At 44.2% G+C, this 10,000-nt stretch overlaps 1 protein-coding gene across 1 annotated transcript in view; it reads left to right on the top strand.

Moving 5' to 3' along the window:
- Positions 1–10,000, top strand: part of kcnn3 (potassium intermediate/small conductance calcium-activated channel, subfamily N, member 3) — a gene marked incomplete at both ends in the record, with an annotated part of 166,744 nt that overhangs the window by 144,590 nt on the left and 12,154 nt on the right. The window contains 2 exons of the mRNA XM_084052385.1: positions 9,405–9,532; positions 9,732–9,801. Coding sequence (XP_083908511.1) covers positions 9,405–9,532; positions 9,732–9,801 — 198 coding nt within the window. The remainder of the gene's footprint in view (positions 1–9,404; positions 9,533–9,731; positions 9,802–10,000) is intronic.

Genomic DNA, 10,000 nt, shown 5'->3' with positions numbered 1-10,000 from the left:
CCAGGTCGGATTCGAACCCGGGTCGGCTGCACAAGGACTGAGCTGTAATGGTATGCACTCTACCAGGGGAGCCAGCCAGCCGGGTGCACAAGGACGCACAAATCATTGCGGTCGGACAGAAACCTCCCATCTCCATGTTTTAAAGGTCAACCGTGTAATTTTTAGCCACACCAACGGACACAGAGGTCAAATAATGAAACTTTATTCAGGGGGATAATGTTACAAGGGAATCAGGGTGGGGAAGCAGCCTGTGTAACATTTCATTTTTAAACTTCTTCCCGGTCGGAGCGAATTCCCAAAACAATGAAACTGAATAACAGCATTCAGTCGCCCTCCTTACTTACTAGTTACCTCACTAGTTACCTCACTAGTTACCTTGCAGATATAAATTATTATTACATTATAAAACATACATTAACCACTTTAGCCCTATTTTATACATAGACTAAATGTTTGAAAATAGCCGATCTACAAGCTCACAAAACGTCGCATCGCGGCGCGTTGTGAGCTTGTAGATCGGCTATTTTCAAACATTTTAGTACTTTTACTTTTGATACTTAAAGTATATTTTGATGCCAAGACTTTTGTACTTTTACTCAAGTAACATTTTGAACACAGGCCTTTTACTTGTAACAGAGTATTTTTTTATATTGTGGTATTGCTACTTTTACTTTTACTTGCTCCTAAAAGATGTGAGTACTTTTTACACCACTGCTGCCGCCTGGGCTGGCCCTGTGGAGACACACACCCTGATCGGTGGTATAGTCCATATTCACACGGCGGCCATTTTGGAATTTAACATTGCGTTGCTGTGGCAACTGGGGGTGGCAACTGGGGTGGCATTTCATTGACTTAATGGCAATATGGCCGCCGTGTGAATATGGTCTATTGGGGCGAGACTCTACAACGTCAGAGCCTTGCATTAGAGAGTTGCATCACCTCTGGGGGGCAGAAAACAGCGCCAGTCACGTGGTTCATCTGAACTCTAAAGGTCATTACACACCGGCGATTATGCGAATATACGCAAAATTCTGACTCGTTCCGAATAAATAAAAGATGCTTTTTCGCTTCGCTTTTTCGCTCCGTGGAAGCTTGCATTGACTTTATAAGGTTTTTAAAAAAAACATATTATTCGCATGAAAAATTGCCCCCGTTCATGGCTTTGTCACTATTCCCCAATAGAAGGCTCTGTAGAAGACTGGCCCGGTGAAGTGAATGGAGGTGACGCATCTCTCCTGCTCTTTAGGAGACACATTTAGTGCCAGAGTTATTTTTAAAAACAGGGTACATCCAGTGCCACCTTTCTTACCGTTTACGCTGATGTTTTTAGAGCTGTAGAAGCCTCCACGAGGAGCCGGAATGTAAACAAAGGGTGTGTGCGCGATGGTCGAGGGTCCCGACTAGCGACTGGAACAATAATATTTCTATTATCGATCCGCCATTGCAGAGTGATCGCACGTCGAAAATGGCTTGTTTTCACCACTGTAAAAAGATATGGAGATATGGTCGTTTTTCTCCAGATCCTATCATTTTGGAGAGGACGGAAGAGACGTTTTTGGGCCCTTGTCACATCCGTCCATTCCATTTTACAGGGACATGGGAAATTGCAAACACGAAGATTCTCGTTTATGGCACTCAATGTGTTAACTATGACCATGCCCAGAATAGTGACGCTAGGGTTCGTCTGGTTACTAAGGGTTTCCTCTAGGCTAGAGATAAAGGTGCAGGCTACCTCTAAAACACTTTGGAGACACGCACACACACGCACACACGCACACACGCACGCACACACACGCACACACGCACACACGCACGCACACGCACGCACACACACACACACACACACACGCACACACACGCACACACGCACACACGCACGCGCACGCACGCACACACACACACACACACACACACACACACACACACACACACACACACACACACACACACACACACACACACACACACACACACACACACACACACACACACACACACACACACACACACACACACTTTCACCATCCCCTTGGTGAAAAATAATTGGTGGTTGGGTAAGAATGAGCCTCTAGGTGGGGTGGGGGGGGGGGGGGGACAGGACGATACAGAAATAGTTTTGTACCTGCTGCCGTTGCACTGCTAAACAAAGACAACACGAGATGACGCACCCATGCGCTGCACTTAAGCTTTTTTTTTTAGTGTGCGTTGGGTGTTGGGCATGTGAATTTCAAAGGGTGCAGGATAAAAAAAAGAAATACAGTCCAGAAAAAGACTGGATTTATCGCACACCATTTGTTTCGTCCTGCCAAACTGACTTTTATTGGTACAATAACTTTTCGACCTTCATGGCCTTTGTCACGGACAAAAAATCACACGTGGTACTTTGTCACTTGAGTCCATGCATGTACACTTGAATTCTGTTTTTTGTGTGGCGATATTTGTTCTAAAGTATTTCTTGTGACGTTTTGTTTTTTAAACTCTGGATTGCACAAATTTACCCAACCTTGAGTTTCTCTCTCTCGCTCTCTCTCTCTCTTCCCATCCGTTATTATTTATTTACTTCCTTCCATTCCAATTCAACAATGCATTATTGACATGGACACAAACAACCGAAAGTTAACTCTTTAACTGCCAGAGTATATACACAATCTACCCCCTTCCCTGCCAGAGAATAACATTGCAAAAATAGGTAACATGTGAATTTTGTCTCCGTTTATTTTTTAACATTGAAGTGAATGGAGCAGAAAATCTTCGCATCGCGTTATCTCCTGCTTCCTTTGTGATAAACAAAAAAAAAATATATATATATATATTTATTTTTTTTTAATTTTTAATTTTTTCAAAAATCTGGTCAATCTCGTCGACGGCTGGCTGAGCCATGCGGAGAAAAACGAGAAATCTCGTCAATGGCAGGTAAAGAGTTAAATTAGCAAACCAATCAATTAAAAAAACACATCAATCAATCAATCAAGCAAAAACACTCATATATACATACACCTGCACACCCTCCCCCCCTCTCTCTCTCTGCCTATCATCTCTCTATCGTCTCTCTTTCTCTCCGCTCCCCGTTCAATTTTTCATGCAGCTGAAAGGCCCATGTTTTAAAAATACCTTCATATCAAATATGTAGTTATGGTACATTTCTGGGAGAGGAAGAGGAGCAAGGAGGAAGACACACACACTAATTTATTTTGTTTGTTTGTTTGTTTGTTTGTTTTTTCTGTCGTATTTATATCGTGTCTCTGTCGGGTGGAAACCGTGTGTCCAAAACGATTACTTTTGCTTGTAGATCTGCTGCTTTTGATGCTTTTGTGTGACTAGTATGATTCTTTTGATTCAAAAACACGTTGAACTAAACACAGACAACCTTCAAATTGAAATCATCTGACAATGTAAACAACCACCACGTGCGTACTGTGTGTATGTGCATTCACCGGCGTGCTGTGTGAACTTACATAAGTGACGTTGTTTGGGCAGAAACAGTGCTGATTTTCACAATAAAATCTGTTACCCACCCGCGTTTAGTTCTAGTTTCTGGTGTCTATGGTCACATCTGTACATTCTCAGTTGAACACGACTTAGGGACATAAGGGAAATGTACCCTCTGTACAGTTAAGCGTGGCCCAGGGAAATAAGGGAGACCACTCAAAAGTGCAACAATCGGACGTGCTTGTTCTGTTACATTAAAGTCTGTCATTAACCCCTTAACACATCGGGTGCCAAACACGGTCTGAACCGTGTGTTTACATCGTGGCGGTTCCGAAGCTTCGGTGCCGAACACGGTCTGAACCGTGATTTCAGTCTTTTTGTTTTTTTCGTTTTTCTCCCCGCGGGCGGGGCTAGAGCAGCTCTGGGAGCACCCATTGTAATCGTGCGAAGGAAGTGCCAGATCGCTCACCGGAAACTTTTTTTTTTCCCCATCCGGTTCCTGTCTATTTCCTACTTTGAAACGCCTATATCTCCGAATCTGTTTCCTGTGAGGAAAACTGGTCATGCGCGATGCGCGATCCCCCCCCCGTTGTAACCCGCGAGGGGAATGTTATGGTTCCAGGCAGTAGCCAGGCTCATGGCAGAACATGAATCGATGCTTTTTTTTGCGTGGATTTGCTCGTAACGCACGGGGAAACTTTAAACAGCAAAGCGCAGTCAATGGGGAGAATGCTGGCACCCACGGTAAGTTGTTATGAAAAAATGCTGGCACCCGATGTGTTAAGACCTGGAACTGTGTCATTTTTAGATTTGAGCTAAAAAGCATTATTTTACACTTTGGGCTATTCAAAAATAGCAGATCTACAAGCTCATAGCGCGGCACTCGGTGCCGCGCTATGAGCTTGTAGATCTGCTATTTTTTGACTCAAATCTTTTTTTAACTCAAATATTTGCTTCTGGGGGGTCCCTGGAACAAGATATTTTGATGAGGGTTCGTGGCCAAATACATATAATTTTGGGGGTCCTTGACATGAAAAAAAATTGAGCACCACTGATATAGAAACATACGTTTTTCAGAATACTGTTTTTAGAGATTTAGTAGACATGTAGAATCGGCTTCTGGTCTCAATGGGTTAAAGTTATATGTCAAGATACCACTTTCCATGTCTTTGGTGTTTGTTATTAAATTGTTAAATTGGGATATTATCAAACATAAATATCAAACGTATGAGACAGTCTATATTTCCCAAAAGAAAATGCATGTATTTAATTCTGAATTAAATGCATTCTTAATTAAACACATCCCCCAATCCAGCCAATACAACCTGTATACCAATTTACGAAAGAAAATAAATCTCTCAAACTCTCTTCATCTCTCCTCGCTGGTTGTAACATAGCGTTTAAACCAGGGGTATTCAACTAGATTAGGCAGGGGGCCACAACTGTAAAATAATTTGGAGTCGGGGGCCACACAGCGCACATGCACGCGCGCGCAGCGCGCGTGCATGTGCGCACACAATTTGCGCGCACGCGCGCGAAATTTTTCGGGTCTAATTCGGGTCTAATTCGGTCTAATTCGGTTCTATTTAAGGTTCTAAGTTAAGTTCCAATGAAAGATGGCCTTTCAAGAACTAATGAAGGATAAATAATTTGTACTGTTTTAACTTTGATAACATAAATCAAAGTTAAAATAAATAATAATTATGAAAATTAAAAAAAAAAAAAAAAAATGTTTTTTTTTTTTTTTTTTTTTTTTTTGGAATATGGCCAGGGGCCACAAGGAAGCTCCTCGCGGGCCGCACGTGGCCCGCGGGCCGCCAGTTGAATATCTATGGTTTAAACATTAGGAGATAGTAAATAAAGTAGCCATTAGCGTCAGCTGAATGTCGACGGTGCAACATGTAGGAGTGCTTTTTAATGGAGGGAATGTTAAGACTTCCCCCTCAGGTGTGTTTACATCAACGTATCTGTACAGAGTGCATTCCGGGTAATTGCCAATGAAGTGCCATAACATTTATTTCATTAGTGTCTGTCTCCCTCTCAGCTGTCCTACCGTCTGTCTCTCCTACACTGTCTGTCTCTCAGCTGTCCAACTGTCTGTCTCTCCTACACTGTCTGTCTCTCAGCTGTCCTACTGTCTGTCTCTCCTACACTGTCTGTCTCTCAGCTGTCCTACCGTCTGTCTCTCCTACACTGTCTGTCTCTCAGCTGTCCAACTGTCTGTCTCTCCTACACTGTCTGTCTCTCAGCTGTCCTACCGTCTGTCTCTCCTACACTGTCTGTCTCTCAGCTGTCCTACTGTCTGTCTCTCTTACACTGCCTGTCTCTCAGCTGTCCTACTGTCTGTCTCTCCTACACTGTCTGTCTCCCAGCTGTCCTACTGTCTGTCTCTCTTACACTGTCTGTCTCTCAGCTGTCCTACTGTCTGTCTCTCCTACACTGTCTGTCTCCCAGCTGTCCTACTGTCTGTCTCTCAGCTGTCCTACTGTCTGTCTCTCCTACACTGTCTGTCTCTCAGCTGTCCTACTGTCTGTCTCTCTTACACTGTCTGTCTCTCTTACACTGTCTGTCTCTCAGCTGTCCTGTCTGTCAATCCTGAAAAGTACTGCCTCAGACAGTATAAGCCAGGGTCTCTCAAGCTTTTTCGTGTCAAGCGACCCTCAAATTGATATGTATTTAGGCCGCGGACCCCCATTTGAAAAAAATAAAAATATATAAACACACATATATAAATGTGTGTTTGTGTGTGTGTGTGTGTGTGTGTGTGTGTGTGTGTGTGTGTGCGCGCGTGCGCGTGCGCGTGCGCGTGCGTGTGTGTGAGAGAGAGAGAGAGAGAGAGAGAGAGAGAGAGAGAGGGAGAGAGATTGCTGTTCAAAACTTAATGAGAGACCATCCAGCTAACAAGTTAGCCAGTCAGTCAGCCAGCCAGCCAGGCATTCATACAGGCAGGCAGACTGAAGGTGTCATCATTCATCACATTCATGCGGCTCTAATTAATCAGATGATAAATTACATTTCACACATCAATCTGCTAATGGGCCTGTGCATATTCACTGGACTCTTCAATAACCTGAACCGTCAGTAATGCTGATCACACACACACACACACACACACACACACACACACACACACACACACACACACACACACACACACACACACACACACACACAGTCATTATAGGCTTGCCCTGCATTGCCTGGGGTTGTTTCGGGGAATTTCCACAGTAAACCTAGCCTGGGGTTTCGCTGGTGATTAATATCCCGTACGCCGGGGGATCAAAGGTCATCGTCTTCCTTGATAGGCCCACCACACCCATGGGCTTTGCGGACTGGCCCAAACGTTGCACCATGTCTGTGACACTGAACCAATGATAAGTGGTATAGCTCACATAATAATACTCAACAATGTTAACTCCCGTTAACCCATCGAGCAGTGGTGGGAACAGCAATGCATTGGAGAAAAAAAGATAAACATTCTATTAGGACAAATCCGCGGGACTGTAAAGATGAAACGGAAGCGGGGAGGAGGCGGCACATCCACTTGATCATTTTCAGAGCTTCCGTTGCTCCAGACTGTATGACGGAGGCATTTGAGACTGAGTCATATTTGACCAGTATAGTATGTGTTTTTCTGATTCAACTACTGAGGTTGAGTACTTTGTCCCATGCCATTTATTCTGACGTCCTGTTTTGATGGGGTCGACTGGCCCCATTATATCTATAACCCTAACCTTAACTCCACGCTAACCTAACGTTCGGAATAATGGGAGGTTATGAATTATGGACCCCCTCTGTCCACCAGTGGGTAGTGGTGGGTGATTTGGGTTCAGCTGTGCGTGGAGATGTGGGGGGGGGGAGTTGACTCATGGGAGCTGCCAACAGGTTGATTGAGTGGCAGGTGTTTCCATTTGTGTCTAATTATATTCTCCTCTACTGTATATATAGTAGCGCGCTGTACCAGGGGTCTGGGCCTTAAAGGAGCATTTCACCCATTTTCAACCTACAGTACCTTCATATCATTGTTCCTCAATAATGATCATTATAACATGACACTATTTCTGACTCCTCACTCACTCTGTTTCTCAGAGGAGGGCAGTACTACTAAGTACTCTGACAACGGGTACAATGGGTAAAATATGTTTTCATGACATATATTCACTGAAATGACAGCTTCCAGTGTATTAACCACTTAAACCCCAGCATGCCTAATCTGGGGGGGGGGACATTCGCCAACAATTAGCAGATCTACATAGCCTGGTAAACCATCCCGGTCGTGTGAATTCACATTTTCCTGTGAAAATGTGAATTCACGTGACCATGGAACCAAAAAAATGTAAGGAAAGGACGCGCTGGACGCCGGGTATACGCCATGACGCTCACGGGTGGCAAACTCACACCAGAAGTTCGGTGAAATAACTCTATAAGAGTCTATATCATGAACAAACGTTATTTCTGAAGTGAACGATTGCGTCCTTTGTCTGCCTGGGGTTCTGTGGCCTCGAAGTCTCATGAAAGGGGTCGACGAAGAGAAGGGCTCCATCACACCGCAGACAGCCAATGGCAGACCAGCCTCAGAGTCTGCCACTGAGACGAGAGGTTATGTAAGCGACCTTCCAGCGCTTCGTTTGAAGCAAGGACGCCTCCAGCTCAAAACATGAAGCTCTGTGTGTGTAACACAAGGGTGCGTGCGTGTGTGTGTGTGCGTACGCACATGCATGCACGCGGTGGATGCTAGCTAGCTGTGCTGGGTTCCTTCATGCTCTCAGAGGGATAATTGTCTTTTGTTTAGCTGCTCAGGATCACTTTGAAGACTCTCATTCAATATCCAGCAAGCCTTCTCCGCTGGTTTGTCACAGCCCCCCCCCCCTGCCTGCTGGAATGACATATCAGCCCTGCGGGGTCACATCTTGGGGAGAGCCACGTGAAGTCATGCTGTATTCATACAGCACACGTCATACAAGGGCAGGGATTCTCAATCCTTTTCATGTCAAGGACCCCCAAATTGATACCGCACCAGTTTAGCTAAAGGGATACATTCAATAAGTCACGAGACACAGAGGTTGTGTAGTGCAAACATTTACTGACGGAATGACGGTACATCATTAACGGGCACGTTGATCTCCATGTGCCTATGTTATTATCAAAATGCAGTTCGCTGGGCTCATTTAAAACAGCCCTAAAAACGTATCTTTCTGGAGGCCATAAGAGGAGGTAGTACCAGTTTCCCGGTAGACAGACGACCCGCCTCCGCTTTTTTTGTATATATATATTTTTTTTCATGCTTTTTTTTGTACATAGTGGTATTTTTTCTCTGTATTCTCATGTTGATTTGAACGGTTTGGTTGCTACTATATATGTCCATGAAATTAATTCAAGGACCCCAACGGAAACAAGTCCGCAAGGACTTTTTTGATCGGACCTTTTGGACAAAAGTATTATAAATGTAACTGTGTTGTTTTACATTCTTTTGCCTAATAAACATTTCAATCAATCAGTCATCATGACATGCGCTGTGAGCTTGTAGATCTGCTATTTTTGAATAGCAGCTACTTTATCATCAATTTTGAAATTAATGGGACCATAATTTACAAAAATGCATATCATGGTAATTGAAAGAACACTTTAAACTAGCGACTGAAAGCAATAGGTATTTATGACAATGTTTTACTAAGGTAATACAATCAAGTGTAAGTCAAATACCCATTGGGTAATAATGGTATGCAAAGTCTAATACTCATTGGTTAATAATGGCATGCAAAGTCTACATGCCATTAAAGAAGGGGAGATGGTGACACCTGTTGGGCCATCAATGAGATAGCCCAACAGGTGTTAGTCATTTCCAGCAGCGAATGCTTGCCACTTGATGGTAACACAAACGTGTGTGTGTGTGTGTGTGTGTGTGTGTGTGTGTGTGTGTGTGTGTGTGTGTGTGTGTGTGTGTGTGTGTGTGTGTGTGTGTGTGTGTGTTTCAGATAAAGAACGCAGCTGCTAACGTCCTCAGAGAGACATGGTTGATCTACAAACACACTAAACTGATGAAGAGGCTGGATCACTCCCGTGTACGCAAACACCAGAGGAAGTTCCTTCAGGCAATACACCAGTAAGACACACACACACACACACACACAGACGCGAGGACACGCACACATACGCACACACGCACGGACGTACGCACGCATGCACGCACAAACAAGGTAGCCATGGTGACTTGACTAAAGATAAACTCTCTCTGTGTGTGTGTGTGTGTGTGTGTGTGTGTGTGTGTGTGTGTGTGTGTGTGTGTGTGTGTGTGTGTGTAGGCTGCGTAGTGTGAAGATGGAACAGAGGAAACTCAGTGACCAGGCCAACACACTGGTGGATCTCTCCAAGGTAACACACGCACAAACACACGGACACACACACGCACGCACACACACACACACACACACACACACACACACACACACACACACACACACGTGCACGTGCACATGCAGACACTATTATTCTCTTCTAACTACATCTGCAGTACAGATTCACATTTAGATTACCGGTAGACAAGTATTTAGGGCTGCAACAGTTGGGTCAT

Source organism: Gymnoscopelus microlampas, assembly GCF_963454915.1.
Source record: "Gymnoscopelus microlampas genome assembly, chromosome: 3".
Taxonomy (NCBI): Eukaryota; Metazoa; Chordata; class Actinopteri; order Myctophiformes; family Myctophidae; genus Gymnoscopelus; species Gymnoscopelus microlampas.
Note: the sequence above shows the minus strand (reverse complement) of the source record. Positions and strands in the feature narration are given on the sequence as shown.